At 47.1% G+C, this 21,054-nt stretch overlaps 2 protein-coding genes across 2 annotated transcripts; both read right to left on the reverse strand.

The window, feature by feature from the left end:
• Positions 1 to 3,410: 3,410 nt before the first annotated feature.
• LOC125519075 lies at positions 3,411 to 4,589 on the reverse strand. Its single transcript, XM_048683962.1, has 2 exons — positions 3,522 to 4,589; positions 3,411 to 3,455 (listed from the first exon to the last, which is right to left on the reverse strand). The coding sequence occupies exons 1-2, from the start codon at positions 4,587 to 4,589 to the stop codon at positions 3,411 to 3,413; spliced, it is 1,113 nt and encodes a 370-aa protein (XP_048539919.1).
• Positions 4,590 to 11,322: 6,733 nt separating this feature from the next.
• Positions 11,323 to 16,344, reverse strand: LOC125524735 (alpha-L-fucosidase 2-like). Its single transcript, XM_048689772.1, has 10 exons — positions 15,989 to 16,344; positions 15,593 to 15,738; positions 14,244 to 15,094; positions 13,886 to 14,018; positions 13,177 to 13,335; positions 12,620 to 12,850; positions 12,364 to 12,465; positions 12,151 to 12,286; positions 11,881 to 12,076; positions 11,323 to 11,739 (listed from the first exon to the last, which is right to left on the reverse strand). The coding sequence occupies exons 1-10, from the start codon at positions 16,164 to 16,166 to the stop codon at positions 11,418 to 11,420; spliced, it is 2,454 nt and encodes an 817-aa protein (XP_048545729.1). The 5' UTR covers positions 16,167 to 16,344; the 3' UTR covers positions 11,323 to 11,417.
• Between the last annotated feature and the right edge of the window lie 4,710 nt (positions 16,345 to 21,054).

The following is a 21,054-nucleotide window of genomic DNA, read 5'->3' on the forward strand; positions in this document are numbered from 1 at the left end:
TACTTATGAGAAGGTTGCGTACACCTGGGTTTTTAAGTCCGAACTACAACAGGTACACGGTAGCAAAAGGTACATCGCGTCATTAGAGCAGTACATGGTCTGGCGATCACATTTGAGGGTCCAAAAGTACAGAGACACTACTAACGAGAGTAAGGTGCGGGCAGTTGGCAGCGGCGTGGAGTCGCCCCCCCGCAGAGCAGAGCAGAGCTGGCGTGCTGATCATGGAGAATCTTCAGCACCGGAGGCCGAGTCGTCAGCTTGGAGGATGGCGTCGACCTGGCCATCATCCGCCCCGCAAAGCAGGGCGATGGCAGTAAGATCTTCAGCTGAGGCCGGTGGGCCATCGGAGACGTCAAGGCGAGCCTCATGGATGGCGCGGTCGATAGCCGTGCCCACGTCCGCGGCAGATAGGCGAGCTGCCTTGGCCTTGACCGCCTTGGCAAGCATAGGCAAGTATCGGGCCTCCTTGCCGACGAGCCATGCGCTGCGGTGCAGCTTTTCCTTAGAGCAGGACTGGGCACGGGCCGTCTTACGGCGTTCCTTGAGTATGGTACACTCATGGGTGTCCAGATCATGGACAGGCAGCGCTGCATCAGGGTTTTTATGGGTCAGGGTGGTTGAGGTAGTATGTAGAGGAAGTGATTGAGTGGGAGACTGGGGGAGTGGGACATTACCAGCAGAACGGGACGATTCGCCAGCCGAAAAGGTGAAGTTGGGGACGGTATCCATGTTAGAAGCCTCCGACACAACCGCCGTAAAGGCAGAGGTGTCAGAGGGAGTGAGCAGTCGAGCAGGCGGTGTAGCGTCTGCATGGATCGAGGGCGGTGGTGGCGGGTCCATAGCCCCGACCAGCGGCGAAGGCCGGATGACAAGAGGGCCCGAAGAGCCCCCCACTGGTGCATACACCACGTCCATGGACCTTGGCAGGTCTGCATGCAGGAGCGGAGCATGCATGTCCTCGGAGCCGGCAGAATCGTCGTCGGAGATGACAAGGGGCTGGTGCACAGAGCCAGGTGGAGGCGAAGGAAGGGGAAGGGCAGAAGCAATGGTGGCATGGCCAGATGGGTCCGGTGCCGCAGGTGCGGCGCCACTGACAGCCACAGGTCGTGTCCCACCGTACGTGGGATCGGCACGCCAGCCAGCACGAATGACAGAGATGATGGGGGTGAGATGCTCTGGGGAGGCGGGTCGTGGGGAAGCATGCCGAGAGAGAGGGGCGGAGTCTCCATCAGAAGAGTCGCCACCGAAAGGATTGGCGCCATCGCCGTGGTGCCAACATGAGATTTCAACTACTTTGGCTATCTTGATTTCGTTGATGGGAGGGAGCTGGATGACGATGCCGGGCGGGGCTGGCTTGCCGGACTGGAGCAGGACCAAGGCGAGAATAGAAGTGTAATCAATGCCATGCAGGCAGAAGTCATCAACGGCACATACGTCGCCGAGGAAGGCTAAGGCAAAGCGAATGCCGTTGTTGTGCCAAAGCTCGTGCGGGAACTCGGATACCTCAATTTCGGCTAGGTCAGTGAAGATAGCAATGGAGCGGTCGACGTGCTCGACCGGCTCGATGGTGATGGAGTTACCCTCGAAGTCTATAGGGCTGCGGTGAACGACATCATTGCGGGCAGAAGGGGTGTGGAAGGTGAGGCAAGCAACCCAACGCCATGAGCCACCTATGATGAAGGTGGGGTTGCCGCACGTAAGCTGGATGGCACGGCGGATGAGTGGAGTGGGGTTGGGGTCAGGTGTTCGGAGGTGGGCAAAGGCGAAGCGGCGTGGGCAGTGCACTAGGCAGGGTGGCGTGGCGGCGAGAGGCATGTCTCCATAGGGAGGCATCGGTCCGGCGTCGCGGAAAGGACGAGGCAACTCATCATTAGAGTCAGACTCAGATACATAGGATGTGGCTGTGGTGTGCTGGGAGGCAATGAACACGTTGGCAAGGTGATCTCTGAGTTCCTGGGTGTCGAAGGGGGGGGAGTGTGCGTGCATGGGGTCGTGGGGTGGGGTGGTGGGAGTGGGGGGAGGTGCTGATCGAGGAGCGTGGCGGCGAGTTGGGAGGGAGTGGGACGCCATTGGCGCCAACAGGGACGCCGTGGAGGATGAAGGGGGACGACACACATACAACGAGGAAAGGCTCGGAGAGGATGATGGGGATCTTCCCGATCATGAGGGTGCGTGGATCGGCGGCCGTAGCGGACAATGAGCTGCCGGGCTCCATACTACGTAGGCAGAAGGCTGGGTTAGGGACGGAAATAAAAGTATTTGGTAGGGGAGGGAAGAAGGGCCAGATCCATCGGTACCTGCAGTCGCGGCTACGGTGGTCGTTCCGCCAGCAGCGGGCGCAGCGGACGGGATCACGGCAGAGCTCAACACAGTGGTCTAGGGCGAGGCAGCGGAAGCAGCAGCGTCTCTTTTTGGCAGATGGAGGTGGGAGGGAGTGAGGATGAGGAGGGAAGAGCCGTCGTGGAGATATATAGGGGGGCGAGGCAGCGGCGCACTGTGGCTATGTGGACCGGAGAGCAGCACGTCTCGATATGTGGGCGTCGTGGAGCGGGTGGACCGAGCATGCAGCGTATCCGTTGTCAGAGCGGCGAGATCGTTTGCGTGTGTCAGCGGTTGAGGCGACGGGGGGGGTGAGGCGTGGTGATGGAGGGCTTAGGTAGGGTTTAGAGGCGATGATTATGGCTAGATGCTGGTCAGGGATAGAGGGGGGTGCAGCAGAGGTGCGGTAATGCAGGCGAGCACGTGAGGCCGCGTGAGATCGTTGGTTCCCAATGCGAGATTCTCTCTTGGCTCAATCGCCCGGGCGGCGCGTTGGCGCCCGGATTAGACGCACGTGGGTCAGGTGGGGTGTCCAATTTTGGCACAGACAGAGAGACCAATGGGGGTGTATTGGTTCCTGTGCGCAGCTCGCCCGCATGCGCGGCATCAATTGGTACGTACGGATCTTTTGTAGGATTTGCTCTGTCGGGGGACGCAGCAGCCCCATCATTGTGCATGCTGCGGGGCCGCAATGCATGCAGGGTAGACCGGCCGTGCAGCGATGCCGTGGACACGAGGGTCGGTCGTATCAGTGCATGGGGTGGCTGGTGGTGATGGGTGTAAGGCCCAAGTATGGACCCAGGGCGTGTGGGCAGCGAGGAGAAGGAGAGGGAAAAATAAGATTGTGGGAAGCGGCTGCAGTGGGCAACGGCTAGATCGAGCTGGTCAAAAAGAAAAAGACGAAACCCGTCAAAGTCAAGAGACCCCAACTTGAGAATTTCAAATTTGACTGGGCGGGAGGAGACGCTAGATTTAAAAATTAGATCATGAACCTTGATTGCGTGGAAATCTTGTTGAACGGAGAAACAGTGGTTTAGGGCTGATTCCACTAGTAGTTCATTAGATTTGACAGTGATTGGCATGAAAGTAATCTAGAACGGATGTGTATGGTGAGTGTAGTGCACATGAGGTGGAAGCTGATTAAAGCAACTAACATTTAGCATGCGGTAAAAGAAACTAATACCTGGCCGTTTGCATCTCACCTTAGGCAGATCCAGAGTTGAAGGCGCTGGTGGCAGTGATGCAGAGACGACCGACAACGAAGAGGAAGACGTGGAACCAAGCGACAGGGGCATGGCATCATCACTAAGAAGGTGTCGGGCACCACTCATGAGCATAGGCCAGGGGAAGCGGATCAGCATTCTCCTCTTGCGGTAGTCACCCATGGAGGCGATCAGTTTGGCTACTGCGGGCGATGCAACGGTGAAGGAGAAGCAGGAGTCTCCGTTGTCAGTGACCTCGAAATGGAAGTAGGAGTCCCCAAACAGATGAGCGAGGACAAGGGCCATGATCGTGGCATTGAGAGTGAAGGGAAATTGTATTACACACGCGTACATTCGGCAGCCATGAGGCTGATAGCATGAACGGGCGGTAACATGGGAACGTAGTTGTGACCAAGTCACAGCTTCGAACTGAAGACCCAGGTCATCTGGGATTTGGAGCAACTGGGCAAGCGTCATGCATGTAGCGGCAGAGTGTGGTGGAGACGGGAAGGAGGGCAGAGTCCTAGCAAAAGAGAAGGAATAATTGCGGAAGTGAAGAGTGGTTTGAGCGAGGATGATCTCAGCCACGCGCGCAGACGCGACGTGGAAACGGAAGACCAGAGGAGAGCATTGCGCAACGAAGAAGTGAGCAGTAGAGCCACCCAGGACAGCCTGGAGCAGCGCAGCAACAACAATGGCGTTGAGGTGTCGGTTGGAATGGCCGAAGGCGGTGTATAGGGGTGAGGCGAGGTGGAGGGCCGGTGTGGTGATGGCGAGGCGGAGGTAGTAGGAGCAGTCATCTTCAAACTCTAAGCCCATGGCATTGCCGCAGCCGAGGAAGCAGTGGAGTGCTACCTGCCCAGCCTTGACATAGGGTAGGTCGAAGAATGGCGAAGGTGGTGGAGCCACAGATGATATGAGCTCGTCTAGGGGGTTTGTGGAAAGGGATAGATCAGGAGCAGGGGTGCCCGGCGCGTTTTTGGTGGCCGGGGCATCGCCGGGGGCCGGCGGCGTGACCGGCAGGGAGGGTGGAGCGGGTGCGGGAGCGGGAGCGAGAGCGAGAGCCATATATGGTTACTAGTAAGCTTGCACGTGTAACACACGTAGTCTCAGGAATTTCATTAATGTTATGATTATCCAACCTTGGACCTGAGCAAGAAAGGCATACCAAACATGCTCTTTTTGTCAACATTGGTTAGATGTTCAAAACATCATAAGCAACTTGACAAATCATAGCAGAAAATAAAAACATACTCCCTTCGTAAAGAAATATAAGAGCATTTAGATCACTATATTTCTTTACAGAGGGAGTACTATCTTAAACTAAAAAGCTATATGTGAGGCGATGCCCAGTTTCACCAGTTAGTTTCTTATCATGTGTCTTGAAGATTGAAAACATCACTGTTCCAAAATATCCTTCACTATTTAACAAAATATTCAGGAGATCACAAGTACAATGACATGTGTAAAAAGCACAGGGCACTACCACCCTTGACTCATACATTTGCACTTCAGCAACATGAAAAAACCGTAAAAGATCAAGAAGGCGGTAGTCCATCCCACCACATCATGCATAATTGCTATTTTTTGATAGTATTTGATGATAGCATCTCCTCCAGATTCACACCAGCCTTGCTGCAAAAAAGCGGAAAGAGTTTTACTTTTCAAATACCAAGCCATCTACACAAAGCCAAACTAATAGACAAATAACAATATATTCGTACATTGCAATTCACCTTGCTACTGTTGCTATCTCAATCAAAGAGTTTTTGCACATGATAGTAACCGTGCTCCTTAGGTTTCTTCTATGCACGGTATCAACCCTGTAAACATTTGTCGCTCCTTGCTGCTCTAAATGCTGAAGCTAATCCCATACTCAGCTCTAATATGCTTTCTACAAGCCCTATGAATCTGTATGTGTTGACATATAACTACAAGATAAAACGGTACTCAGTCAAGTCACATTAAGATGCAATTCATTCTGCAAGATTGTTTAGTGAACTGCTCCTAGCAGTCTATTCTACATGCATTTACAAGCAACCCTAAGGGATCAATAAGTCCACAACCTAAATATAGCATACACTACGAAGGTGGTTAACAAAATAAGTAGATACAATTACTCACTCAAGCTCAATAAAAATCTCCTCGTGATTCTCAGTATGGAACACATCATATCAGTATCTTTACAATATTGGTAGTCAGTAGCAGCCACTAATTCAACAATACCAGCCTGCAACTCAACAAGTGTTTACTCATGACATCTATCTATTTGAGAAAATACAATGACGTCAGCACAAAAATGACTTCAAAATATGGATAATCTTGCATTGCAAGAGGGCGTGAGCTGATAGTGCCAACGAAAAAAGGAGGACACAATCTGAAATCTTCCTGCACTTGAATATAAAGCAGATTGCACTTGAATATAAAGAAGATTGAAGTGTCACCTGCAGAAATAGCAACATGTTGATCAGTAAAAATAACTTCAACAGAAATCAAATGTGAGGAACTGAAAATGGCTAAAACAAAAATGAACAGTCCCAACATATATAACTAACAAAGAAAATGGCGGTGGAAAATAATAATAATAGGTAAGTCGTGCGTTAACACTGCAAAAAGAAATTTACAAGATAAAAGAAGAAGTATCAAAGGCTTCATAGAATTTAAAGGTTGCGCGATTTTGTTCCCGAATGCACAAGAGAATTGCACCTCGTTCCACAAAGATAGAAAGAGACAATCCAGCATACATCGAGAATTACATGAGAACGTGTCGGTCTAGCCGCGGAAAAATTAAATCCGTAAATGGGTTCCCTTTACTCCATGTTAGATCAGGGACCATTATGTCTGAGTCCAACATTCTTCCAAATGATGTTCGTGACCAGTTTTCACTTTCTTCCATCCACTTCGAAAGAATCGACGAAGATATACTACAAGTCATCCATCATAGGTCATGATTAAAAACAACAGAGTATATATTGAATGCGCATCACTGGAAATCCTAAAATAAATCCAGTAATAAATGTTGGTTGGTGTGATGTATTGAACAAAGGGAAGAACAATTAAGGACAAAGCACCTGGCCTTGAAATAACTGCAATATTTAAGTTGCACTGGCTGACAGAAGCAATATAACCTAATTGGTGTTAGAATTAGTCATAAGGGCGGCATAGTGCATTCACCGTGTCAACCTATTATGAAATAGATTGTCCAAGACAATCAGAAGATACATGTATAGTCTGATAACATCATACCTCTTGCCATCAAATATGATTATGCACCACATGATACTTCTATAAACATGCCTGTTGCCCTCAAAATATTACACAGTCGATTCTAGAAACACAACCTTTTTGAATTACAGTGCCCATTACTAAAACATCCATGGAAAGACACATTATTGTTTCAAAGGGTGTCATGTTGGTGTCTAATCTATATAGTGAGAAAATGTAAGCAAGATCATGAAAATCAACCAATTAGAGCTAGGATGATGACCTAAAATTTACCCGTAACTTACACCATGTTTTAGTACCAAATTTAGTTGCAAAGTTCAAAAGTTAATACATGCATGCCATATGATTTCCAAGAGATACCTTATTAAAATGGATGCCATGAGTAAGTGCATCCTGGAAGGAAATACAAATTAAATTCATGCTCCATAAGTATGATATATTTAGTTTGGATTGTACAAATGCGAATATGTTCACTCCAGTGTCCTACAAAATTGTTAACCAAACATTAAAACTTGATGCTCTTGTAGCATTGCCTATATCTATCTCCCTTCTGATTACAAGGTGAGATTAATGTCACAGATTTTTTAAAAAAATTTGAGAAAAATCAACCATGTTTAATTTGAGAACCAGAAGTACATAATATCATACTAATCTCGAAAACACTGTAAAAATGCTAAAGATCCAGTTGCATCAAAGATAAGAGAAATGACCATGAACTAAATTTTCATACCGCGCCAACATAAATTGTTAATCCACTGAAAGCAAAAATAATAACCTTGGCCGCTTATATGTGAATGTTCTAAATATACTTTTGTTATATAACATAATAATGTAAAGAACATGGTAAGTTCTAAATATCATATGCACTATCCACGGTCTAATGGAGGCACTGGCAAGCATCTTTAGACAGATGCACCAAGTCTTCACGGAGGATACACCAACAATTAAGTGCTATTTTAGAGTAGTTTGCACTAAATCATTTTTCCAGCAGACCATGACTTATCAACAACTAATATAGTTACTGCAACTCGACAACTATTCACCTTAATAACATGTTAAGATAATCACATTAGTGCGTCTCCGGTAATTCCACCTCTTATAGTTACCTAGATCACTCGACTTTGAGAGAAAAATTCCTCACTTAAAACCTGAAACAAAAGGAAAAGAAATAAATCTGTTTTGACGCAAATTCATGCATAACAATGGCAGGAGTTGCATGTAAAATAGCAGCTAATTCATTATAGTTTGATGGAGTATGTAAAATAGAAGGAATTTTGCTCTTCTTTGATCATAGCAGAAGCGCATATACAAGGGGAAAAAGGCCAGATCTGTACAATAACAGTTAGTACAAACATACAGGAGTCTTTTGATTTTTCATAGTACTGTCAACAATCACACATGGAAGGTTCCTACAAAAATGTCACAGAGGAAGTACTCAAGAGATAAGAACCAAAGGATAAAACAAATGGTCGGGGCGGCGCAGAGTGTGCGGCGGGGCTGGGTGGGTGGCTTCGAGAAGAGGTTGTGGGGCTGCGCGGCGGGTGTGGAGGGGCAGAGCAGTTGGCTGAGCGAAGGGCGGCGGGGCGAGCGGTGGACGCGGAAGGGCGGCGACGTGAAGGGGGCCGGGGCAAGCGCCTGGCGGCAATGGCGTGATGGATAGTTGGGGCGAAGCCGCTGGCGGCGGCGGCTGCGTGAAGGGGGCCGGGGCGATCGGCGTGAGCGTGAAGGTGAGTCGGGGCGAAGCCGCTGGCGGCGGCCGCTGCGTGAAGGAGGCCGGGGCGAGCGGCGTGAGCGTGAAGGTGAGTCGGGGCGAAGCCGCTGGCGGCGGCGGCGGCGTGAAGGGGGCCGGGGCGAGCGGTGTGAAGGGAAGGTGGGGCGAAGTGGCGAACGCGGAGCGGTTGTTGAACAGAGGACGTGCGGGGTGAGACGAAGCGGGGGATTAGCGTTTCGTTAACGAAGACTATTTCGTTAACGATGTATTTAGGCCGTTGATGATGTGATTAGACGGTTCAGATTATAAGTTGGATCTGGCTTCTCTTCCTTTTATAGTAATGGCATGGTGGGTAATTAAAGCGTAAAATACATTTAGTATGCTGGAGGGATGTAGACCATCAGATTGCAGCTTCGATTGATAGGATGATCTGATTCTCCGCCCTCTCTTTCTTTTATAGTGGTAGTAGATTCGCAAAATAGGCTTATATGGTTGTAAAATGGGCAAATTTAGCTGTGAACCTGGGTACCGCTCCTTCGGAGCAAAAAATATTGTGAATCAGCAACCAAAGAAAATAACTACAACGTTGTTGATGAATTATGAGTTTAGGAGAACAAGGACGTGGTGGGAGAGCTTCCCTCTCTCTGAACCTAGAGGGATCGCCGTGGAAAATATCCATCCGACGGTGGAAATGACTGCTTAAAACATGATGGTACACACTAGAAGAACTAAAGGAGGCGATCCTCACCGGGAAGGAGCCTGGTGAGCAAAACAACCATTTTACAGTAAACTAACATCGGGGGCATGTTTTTTTAGTTCTTTTTTAGTTTTCTTTCCAGTTTGAATTGTGTGTTTAGTGTTCTGTTCAGCAGCGGCAAGCAAGAGAAATTAAAAACACTATAATAGCAAAATAAAAAAGCCTTGAACTTTGGGAGCATTATTAGAAAAGGTGTTCCAACGGAAAAGAGAAAATGCTGAGGCGTCAAGCCATCAACTTCTGCGACAAAACCTCCATAAGGTGCGGAAAGCTAACATGTGAAGCAACTTAAAATGCTCGACATGGCTTGGATGGAGAGGATACGCTATTGCTTTTCTGATTAGGGTTTGGTGGTCACGCTTAGGGCTAATAACATTTGTCACTCACCTGTAGGTCAGGGTCTAACACTCTGGGCGGTATATATCGTCCGTCACTTACTATGGACTCTGTACACTATCAATGACTTTGTTTAATTAGCAGTCAAATCATACCCCGATTAATTAGCAGTCTGAATTTGGTGACATACACACTTGCAGACCATATTTAAAGTTTTCTCTAGGATTTCTGACTAGACATGTTACTGGTTTGGTCTTTGTGGGTTATGTTATGGTGTACCCTGCTTCAGGTTAAACTCGTCTCATCTCATCCAGACAAAGGTTAATCTGTTTGCTTCAGAAATCAAATAAGGCATACATTTACAAGGAAATCATTCTAGGCTATGTATGTTTCCAAACATTGACTGTTTACTAAGAACAGGTCGAAATAGTATGAAACATTGACTGTTTACTGAGAACAAGGAGAAATAGTATCCATACACCAAATGTATCACACACCAACTCATTCATATGCCCACACATGATAGCCAAGCCAATACATACAGTTATTACCCACACCAAAAAAGGATTCCCCCCCGCTTTGTATTCCAAAGCACCAACACCGATTATAGAGCAAACGCTGGGGCGAGCAGCACAACAAACCAAAGAAAAAGAAAAAGAAACAATGCCAGCACCGGCAGCTCGACAGACGCAAATGACCTACAACCGCTGCGCCCTCCGAAATCTACCCACCACGATCCTAGGCTCCGATCCTCCGTGTACCAAGCAGCACCTCCAGGAAGGAAACGACGCCGACGACGCTGCTGCCAGGACGTATCCTAGGGTTTCCCCCGGCACACGGAGGGAAGAGGGGAATGAAGACCACCGACACCCTCCAGGAAGGAATGGTGGCACCCGCAGGCGTCACCGCACCGGAGCCGGAAGATTCGGCAAGGATTTCTCCCAACTCCAAACCCCACCGCCCAACCGGATCGAAGCCAACCAACCAGCTCGCCGCCCACCGCCCACCAGCATGCGCCACCGCGGTTGCAACGCCACCCACGCCGCCTCACTGAGATCGCCACCACGAGGCCAAGAGAACGAGGAGGAGGCGTTGGACGATGGGAGCAGCAGCGCCGTAGCCGCGCGGGAGGGAACCACCTCCTCCGCCGTCGTGCAGGAGGCTTGAGCCTCCGGCACCGTCGCGGTCGCCGTCCGGACGCAGCAGCAGGGCATACCAGGCCACCCCTGGCCCGGCCAGGCCCGAATCGGGCCCGCTAAGCCCCGCCGGCCACGCTGCAGCAAGGCAGCGCCAGCACCCCAACGCCCATCGCTGCTCCCCCGCCTCCTGGGAGCCACGCCGTCGACCCGCCCCGCCGTCGGCCCGCCCAGACCCAGATGGGGCCCGAAGGGCCCAGATCTGGGCCGAGCGGGCGCCGCCTGGCCGCGCCGCCGCGCCACCCCGCCGCCAACGGCGACGCCGCCGTCCAGCCGATCTCCCGCACCGCGCTAGGAAGCCCCGCCGCCACGCCGGACCGTCGCCGCCTAGGGAACACCCCCCGGCGTCCTCCGCCCCGCGTCGGAGAGCAACCGAGAGGGGAATGGCCGGGGGCCGCCGCCACCAGCGTCGCCCGGGCTAGGCCCGGCGGCGAACGCCGGCGACGGCGGCGAGGAGGGGGAAAGAGGGGGAGCTGGCGGAGGAGGAGCCGGGGCGCGGCCGGTCGCCCGCGGGAGCGACGCGGTCGCGAGAGCCCGAGGGGAGGGGGGGGGCGTTATTACCCACACACCAACTCATTATTCTTAATCAAGCCACACGCCTTAAATTATTATCCACACAGCAACTCATATACATATGTCCATACACAATGAAGAAGCCACACACACACACATTAAAATGGGCATTTGTCAAGGGGCCATATCTCGACACACTGTAAAAACCCATTGAACCTGTAAACGTGACCAGCTTCCACTGTGGCTTCGGCAACTTGCCCGCCATAATGCAACCGTAAAGCTGAATTGTTTCTGTTGTTAAACCACAGCACTGCTTCCTGGAGCTCCCCTTTCTCCCAGAAGATGCCGACAGTGGTGTCACCCCGGGCCCTCAGCCCTTTGACACACCCTTCAGGCCACTTGTCGCGTGGAAGCGCGGGCAGTAGATGCAGGTCAGTGGGAGAGCTCTGAAGCAACATTTCAGCGATCGCAGCTGCGAATCTGCAAGACAGTACAGAATTGGAGATGCTAATGTTACTTTCAGAGTTGGTTAATTGGTAATTACGCAACCCGGAAACTGTCAAACTGATCAGACAGAATGAAGCATATATCGTATACTGAAAAAGTAAGAACATTTCGTACCCAAAGTTTCCATCGATCTGGAATGGTGGGTGTGCTGTCCACAGATTGGTGTACAGTCCTCCTTCGAACCCAACTTTTTCACCAGGTGGAGCCAACGTGATTAACTTTAGGATCATTCTGTATGCATTTTCGCTGTTAAGAAGGCGCGCCCACAAAGCCATCTTCCACGTGCTTGACCATCCAGGTCCATCTTCCCCTAGTAAGAAACAACGATGTATTAACTTCCGATTTGAGGAGAAATGTCCCTTTATTAGTAAGTGTTATGCAAACCTCGTTTGTGAAGACTATTAGAAATAGCTTCGCAAATCTCAGGATTTCTCTGCATGGTTATAGTATGACCAGGATAAAGACCGAAGAGATGTGACAGGTGCCGATGGGTAACTTCAGGGTCCTTAAAATCTTGTGCCTCCGTGAAAAAAACCAAGATGTGAGTCGAATTATAATAGAAATAAATCCAAACCCAAGCAGAGCTTGAGCATTTACCCATTCCATGAGTGTTTGATCTTCAGCAATCGTATTCTGAGGGAGCCTTGGAAGCGCTTCCTTGATCTTCTGGACCAGAGGAGTATCAGATTTTCCTAAAATCTGTTGCGTAGTAGCATCAAAATATTATGTTTGAGAGATGATCGAGTCAACACACATTTCACAAACAAAAACAAAAAAAACTACACCAGCATATATTTTTATCTTTCTGATTACATTTTACATTGTTATAACCAGTTAGGGCATCAATTGTTACCTCTGCAGAAGAAATGACTGCCGAGAATATCTCTCGGATGATTGCGATATCCATTGTAGTTGAATAGCTTACACTAGCTTGCTGACCACCACTCCCTGGAGCAATGAAAACATGCTCGGGAGAAGTAGAGGGGTTTGTTTCCAAAAGACCTCGAGGTCCCTCAATCAACCAATCAGTCAGAAACAGCGCACATCCTTCCAACAATGGATATGCAGTGTTCTTCAAAAAGTCCTAGAAGAAACATAAAAGAATAACAAGAATTTCAAAACTGTGAGATGCCAAATGATACTGCTGTAGGAACACTGGGACATCCTTGATACAGTTTTAACAAGAAATATAGTTTCAGAAAACACTCCAGTGTTGCAGAACCCCATAATTATGTGAGTATCAAGGTAGTAACGAATCGAAGACAAGTTGCACAATAAGAGAATAACAATGTGGTAACATAAAACTTGCAAAACATTGAGACGTTGTAACCAGACTATATTTGCAAAATAATATGAGGTAGTAAGAATATTTATATGAGCTAACAACATTAAAGCATATCTGTTTCTTACTTTGTCCAATAAATACTGGTAGTGCTCCCAAAGATGCGTACAAAGCCAGGCACCCCCCATTGGCCACACTGAGAACCTGGCATCTTCATTGTAAGCTGATGATTTTGCCCATATGTCTGAGACGTGGTGAGTTACCCAGCCACTTGCTTGGTAATTGATCTGTCACAAACAAAGAATTCCCCCAGCAATCAGATGTTTTGATTCTTCTACACGTTAAGGATGTTATGAATGGAAGAAAGACACTGATCTCGTCTAGGTAACTTCGCCTCAGTTTAGAGTTAACAAGTATAAGCACAATTATCATAAACAAACATACTGTTTGCAGGACTTAGCAGTCAGAACAAAATCTAAAGTTCAGTGACTACCTGTCTACCTTTGTGTCATGGATCTAAATCAGATAGTCTACTGTCAACCTATTTTTATTTTTGTGTGCGACATGCAGATGTGTGTATGTGTGTGTGTGTGTTTAGCTCCCGCGGCGAGATAACACACCTCTAGCAACTGTCGTGGGACCTAAGAAATTAAACTGTTCAGTAAGTAGATTTCAGTGATGCCTTTACAAAGTTGGCCATGTGTTGTCTGGTTGCATATGGCATATTTTCCCCTAGTATAACTCCGCAAGGTATTACAATTCTATTCTCATGCTACTCATATTTGTGGTAACCTCACTGTTTCACTAAAATCAAATATTGAAAGCAGTAGAACTTACTTTTGCAGTCTTAGTTCCGTTAACTGCAAGAGATGCTATGAAATCAAGTAGTGGTTCTTGGCATTCAGTAAGGTTGCAAGGAAGTGTTGGCCAATAATTCATCTGAAGATTTATGTTGAGGTGCGGAGCACACCTGCAAAATTAAAACAGTATGGATCACAAACAAAAAAGAGAAAATGCAGCCCCTAGCAATATCTCCCAGTTGCCTTAGTTAGCAAGTCAGATATTTTAATAGTCAATTCATCATCAAGTGCATGTATTAGAGTAGGTAGTTACTGCCTCACATATAAAAAACAGATAAGGGAAATGAAAAATAAAGGATATCGATGCAATAACTTTAGACATAAGAATAACTTACTCCCATCCAGGAAAGAGATCTTGATTCCAAATTCCTTGCAGATTAGATATCTGTGTTCCAGGTCGAGAGCATGAAATAAGCAGATATCGACCATATTGGAAGAGAAGTTCAACCAAAGAAGAATCCTCGTCGCTTCGAAAACCATTCACTCTTTCTGCTGTAGTCTTGACGGCATCACCAACTTCTTTCATGTTTATTTTTTCTATAGCTGCTGCTTGTGATAGCCGCAGACTAACACGGTGAAAAAGACCCTGGTAATCTTTCAAATGAGCAGCTTTGAGCTGATCAAATGTGAGATTCCTAATCATATTCATGACCTTCAGAGCAGCTGATTCAGGATCCAGTTTTGAGTCTGACGGATTCACAAGAGGCCCATTGAATGAGGAAGCAGCTGTAACCCGCAAAAGCACCCAATCTGCATTGTCAATTCTCAAACTTTGATCATTTAGAACTGCTACTTTTGCAGCAGTGCCGCTCATCTGCAGGCTAAGGACAGCTGCAAACCCGATACCAGTAGCATCGTTGGCTTCATTTTCTTGTAGCTTGTGTCCTTGTACTGGACAGGTGCCATCCATGATCATCTCATTTGCATTCATTACACGAACTCTGTGGTTTAACTTACTATTTAACGATAAAGTCAATGATACATGTTCTGGTTTGTTTGCTGAAATCTTGGTAACAATGACCTGGTGTGGATTTGAGCAGAAGTGCTCCCTTGTGTACTGAACTTCTCCAATGTTGTACGTGATAATTGTGGTAGCAATATGCAGATCAAGCTCCCTTTTGTAGGAACTATACTCCTGATTGGATGTGTCAAACTCTAGATTCATATCTCCAAGAGGTTTGTAGACCTTCATAGCATCAAGATAAGATAGTGTTATGAACTTCTATTGCAGATGTGTAATACTGCATCTTGCAACAATAACTTTCAACTTGAAAATCAATGGTAAGTTTAGTTCAATTTCTTTGGCTAGGATATGCTATTTTTGGAAATAAGCATGCTACTTTTCAACTTATAACAGGTTAACGAAACAATGACCTTTTACCTTAAGTGGTTTTTACAAGTAAGAAAAAAAAGGTCTCTTCCAACATTTTTTTTGCCGACGGACCATACAGCCATGGTGCAGTAAAGGCTAAAATGTTGCATATATCGTCAACCAAAGGCCCAACCATAACAAAGTAAAGCACACATTTAATGTGCAGTAAGATGCATCATATCATAATTCGGAACAATACTCAACGACGGCAAGGATCAAGGAATTCATGGTGCTAGGTCTGGCCTCACCGCGACACGACAATCAATAGCATGCTCCGACGTGCAAAGCAGAACACCGTGGCATATAGCATACCTCTGTTAGACCACCGAAAAGGCCCGAAGCCGCGCTGGTGGCATCCACAAACCGTCCTTCATCGACGAGCTTCCTGACGGCGGCAAGGGCGGCAGGTGCTTTCGGGTCGGTGTAATCTCCCGGCACACCGCTCCAGAGAGTGTCAACTGCAAAAACAATTATGGTTACTTTTATCATCCTTTCACTTGCCAAGTTGCCATGATACATAATCATATAAGGGAGGGTGGTTTGGTTAGGGAGTTTCATCGAACACCCTCCAGGTGCCGTTCTTGGACGAGTCACGAGTCACAACACTCTGTTTGCTGATTCCAGTACGTGCTCCGTTTGAAACAACCGTCATGAACAGGGAAAGGAATGGCAAAAGCTTAGGCAACGGGGGAGGCAGCTGGTACGTACGGTTGAGCTGGAGCTTCTCGGAGGCGACGCCGCCCCAAACCATGGCGCCGAGGCTGCCGTTCCCGATCGGCGCCGAGTCCGTGAAGTGCTCCGCCGGCGACGCGAACACCACCTTCAGCGGCCGCTCCTCCGCCTCCTCGTCCGCCCACCGGCGCGCCCGGACCCGGTCGCCGTCCATGAGTGGAGCGGTGGTCAGCGGTGGAAGAGGGAGGAGGAAATCTTGGACAAGCGGCGCGGGGCGAGCGAGTGCTTTGGCAGGGGAGGGGGCCTGCGGGGCTTTTTCAGGGTGGCAGAGCTTCCATTTTCGCAGTGGCGTGTACTGTATTTGGCGCCAACGGAGAGGACGAAGCGCATCGTGCAGCGTAGCTTCAAAATGGCAGTGTGCGCCTTGCAAGGCTGGCTGGCTGATCCGTCTGCGTGATCGATGGATGCGGCCATTGCGTGGCACTGTGCGCGCGCTGGTGGAGTGCACGGCATGCCATGCCGATCCTGATATGGCGAGCGTCGTGTCGTGCACCGGCAAGGCTTTCCTTTCTTCATAGGGAGGCTTTTGGTTTCATGTCGCGTTGTGGCGGTATTGCTCGCACCGCATTTTAAGCCCGGCCTCTTTTCTGATCATTATACATCTGGCAACAATATTGCTAATCTGTTCTCGTGTGATCATGGTATGGAGGGTGGAGTGCACGGCACATCCATATGATTATTGTTATATATGGACTAAGCAAAAGAACTCGTGCGTTGCAACGGGAGCAAAAAAGAATCGTAATCGCCAATGACTAGGACCGCATTTTGCTGCATCATCGAGATACTCTGTCTCTTCCTTTTGAATTAGTTAACCAAGTGTAAGGAGTTATTACCTTCATTAGTTGGTATATTATTGAGAACCCAAAATCATGAGGATCATACATTTACACACACAAACTAAAAAAAATAAATGAATACAAAATTGGTGTTTAATTGGTAATTAAGTTACCAAATGTACATTAGTGATTACAAAATTCTTTCCGACCTTTAGAAACATGCTAAGAGAGTTTGCACGTAACATGAAGAATATTTTTTCTCTCTCTAAGGAGTGTGCAAAGAAGATTACCCTAGTTATATCAGGTCGGTTGAATAACAGTTGTTGAGCTTAATCAAATATCAAGGTTTCATGTTTGGACGGTAAAGAGAGGCAAAGGATTTTCAGGCTCTATGCCAACAATGGGATTGCTCCTATTGTCGAGAGGTTACAACCATGGAAAAAGATGCAACCAGCGGGTGGCCTAATGATGATGGCGACATGGCCGCTGTTAGCGGTGAGGAGTCTATAGAGAAAGGCAACATGAGCGACCACGAGAGACAGGGCATGAGATGTGGTTGTAAAGGGCTTAGGTGTTGAAGTATGTCTTTGTCACATCGTCTCCGTCGCCGCACACTGCGGTCACGTTGTTGGCTAGGATCAAGGAGAGAGTTGCACCACTGGCGGCCATGCGGAGGTGAGCCTGCATCGCCGAGCAGTTACGTTGTCGGGGGGCCATCTGTGGCCAAGGTGCCGTGATGGTGCTCCTTGGATAGGTGGAATTGCGCAGTGAGCTTCTCCTTGAGGTCTTGCACCTCGGCTGACTTTCCCAGGAGCTACCCGTGGATGTCATCGAGCACGGCCTCGCGATGCAGTGGCATGGGAGGCAACGGGGTGTGGTGTGGTGAAGGGAATCGGAAGGTACGAGAGGGGTTCGCTTTTTCTTAGAACAATGAGACGGGTTCGAGGGCGGAAAATCCTATAAGACGCTCTCTGTGTCAAGGAGTTGACCAAACACACACAGAGCACACCAAGCGATCTAAAATGGGCTGGCCTTTTTGTCCATAAATTTAAATAATTGTTTGGAAATTTTAAGATTTATTAAAAATTTCAAAAAATGTATGTGTTTTTCAAAAGTGTTCGGAATTTTCAAAAATGATGCTTTACAAAAGAATTTTTAAAAAATGTTCATGTTTTCAAAAAAAATCACAAAATAAAAAATGTACAGGAATATAAAAAAGTTCAACTGTTTAAATAATTATTCTATTTTTTAAAAAATATCAGAATTTCAAAAAAATGTTCTTGATTTCAAATTTTGTCCAAAAATTCAAAGAAATGTTCCCGTTTTCAAACTTTTGTCCAAGAATGAGAAAAATGTTCCCATCTTACAAAACTTGTTCACAAATGAAAAAAAGTTCCCATAGTTTAAATTTATGCACAATTGAAACATTGTTCACATTTTTTAAAATTGGGTTTGTTAAAAATTGTTCAGAATTAAAAAGAATTATTCTGAATTTCAAGAAGTGTTTTGAAAAAAGTCAAATAATATTCCAGTCTGCCCCTGCAGTTAATTCTTAAACTTTTGCATGGCATAATAGTCACAAATATGCATAGGCTTCACTGGCTAGCAATATGCCTCCGCAAGGTGTTGGTTGCGAGTTAAATTCCTCAATATTGCACCAAAAATATTTATATTTATCTAGTACTTGTGGGCTGGCCCAGACGGGTCTCCCCTTGCGAAACGAAGCATTTTTTTTCCATCAAAGGGAATGTTTTTTTTGTCACTTACTGGTGGCATCGATGGGTGATATTTTACAACTTTGAGGGCAATTTATGTGACGGGCAAACACAAATGTTTGTCCATATTTTAGTAGATAAAGATATAGATAAAGATAAAAATATGTATGGATATAGATTTCAGGTGGGCTGGGTACGCCGTGCGTCCGTGCAGTCGTTCAACTAATATTTTTTTTTACCCCCTCTAAAAAGAAAGCTAATGTTTTTTCAGGTGGGCTGGATACATACCCGGTGCATCTGTGTGTCCAGCTAATGTTTTGCTTTGTTTGCATAATCTTAGAGTGTCCTTTTCTTATTTTGAATAAATGTAATCATCACCCCTGTTCGTTTGCATCTTTATGGAGGTGCTTGGCTTTGCTATTTTACTTGTTGTGCTTCACTTTTATCTGTTGGAGTAACAAAATTGGTGATATGCGGCTATAACTTTCTGTGCTTCACTTATATTTTGTTAGAAGTTATAGGATCTGGGTGGCACTTGTTTCAATGATGTATCTTGAGGATATTATCTTTGGTTTAGTACCGGAAATTGATGGAAACACTGAAGGAGAGTCTATTTCAATAGCTGTGATTTTTTGGCTTCAGTTTTAGGTCATTCTTGTCACTAAGGATTTGCATGCAAAGTAGCTATTGCTATTTGAAGATAGGATAATGTACTCATTGTTTAAAACGAACCTTTGGCTTTCTTTCACCACACGTGTGGCATAAATAGGTATTCGCCCACACACCGTGTGTGGCATGAGTAAGGGGCAGCCCACACGGGCTGTGTGTGGGCGAACAGTAGAATTGCCCACACGTGTGGACGCAGCTACTTTGTATCACACGGCCAACAAGTACTACGCATCCCCACCCTGCGCGTGTGGCACGAAGTAAAATATGCCCACACTTCCTGACGCAGATACAATAGGTACCCGCGGGTTGATGATTTAGTTGCCATCCGGGATGGCAGATGTAGTTATCCGGGATGATAAATATGGTTGTAAAAGCATGGCAACTCTCTCTGTTTTGGTTAACTATAGTTGCCATGTCTAATTATGGTAGTTGCCGCGTGTAATCAAACCATAGTTGTCGTGTGTGATTAACGAATTGCCACATATGGTCAAACAATAGTTGTCGTGTGTGTTTACCTAGTTGCCACGTGTGGTTAATCATAATTGCCATGTATGCTTACCTGATTGCCACGTACGCGCAACTGTAGTTGCCGTCTAGCAAACGAATCATAATTGCCATGTTTGTTTACCTAGTTGTCATGTACGCGCAACTGCAGTTGCCATCCAACAACGTACGATTGTCGTGTGGGCGAAAAGCAGTTCGCCCACACGCACGTGGACTAGGTGGTGGCTGTGTGGGCAGAAACTAGTTCGCCCACACAGCGCAGCTGGCAACCGCGTGCTGTGAGGCGTGTGGGCGACCTCTCCAACGCCCACACACCAGCCTTGTCCTACGTGGCACACGAAAATTGCCTTGGTGTGACAAGATTCGTGCAAACTTAACTGTACGGTGATTCAGACATGTGGGTGAGTTGGAATGTTGTCACACGTGTGGACGTTAGTGTTTTCGTAACTTTTTGGAGGGATTCTAATTAGAAGATGAAACTGATTAGTTTTATTCTCATGTAACCATTATAGACTAGCGTCATTGATGCGGCCGGGTGCGAACGATGGTCTTGAACCTACCATTCAAACTCCATGGGATACTTGGCTTGTTGTACTATGCTCTAGTAATGTCGTGAGCCACTACTTAGTTGATGAGTTTTTTTATGATTAATGCAAGTCTTTGAGCTTTGTGCTTGAACCACATGAAAATTTACACACATACAGTATACATCTACAAGTACTTGTGTATTTATTTTCAAAAAAAATGGAACTTAAAAAATACTTTGAAAATTCTGGGCTCCATGGAGCCCAAGAGCCAAAAAGCCTCACTCCAACATCTGCCCTCTAAATTAATGAGGCAACGGACTTATAGAAAATAGAGTACAATTCTGTAAGGAATAAGTTGCACATTTCTATCAAGATCCTGAATCTATACAAAGTTGCATTAGTAAATAAAAATAGCTGCTCCTCGCTTGGTTCACTAAACTCCAGCTATACAGGGTTTTGCATGAAGCTATTTGCATATAGTGATATCACTTTACTGGACAAATATTGTGAACCGGCAAGATATGATGTTTGCCATAAGAATGGATATGCAGCTCAGCTGAGATGAGCAATGTCGATCTCATCAGGGAGCTTGAAGGTTTCCGCGGCCCCAAACTTCCTCCTGCCATCCTCCCACTCCTCGTCATCCACGTCGTTCTTGTGTTCGTCACTGTGGTCGCTGTGGCCGTGTGACGACAACGGGTCACTGAGGCTCATTGACTTGCAGGGTTCGTTTGCTAGCATGGTCACCTGGCCTTGGTGTGAGATCTCAATGACAATAGTGTCATCGTCCTTTGGGAGGGGCTGCTTCCACGGCTCCCCATCGACCCTCATGAACGTGTGGTCCACCATGC

The sequence above is a fragment of the Triticum urartu genome, chromosome 7 (genome assembly GCF_003073215.2).
Source record: "Triticum urartu cultivar G1812 chromosome 7, Tu2.1, whole genome shotgun sequence".
In the NCBI taxonomy this organism is placed as follows: domain Eukaryota; kingdom Viridiplantae; phylum Streptophyta; class Magnoliopsida; order Poales; family Poaceae; genus Triticum; species Triticum urartu.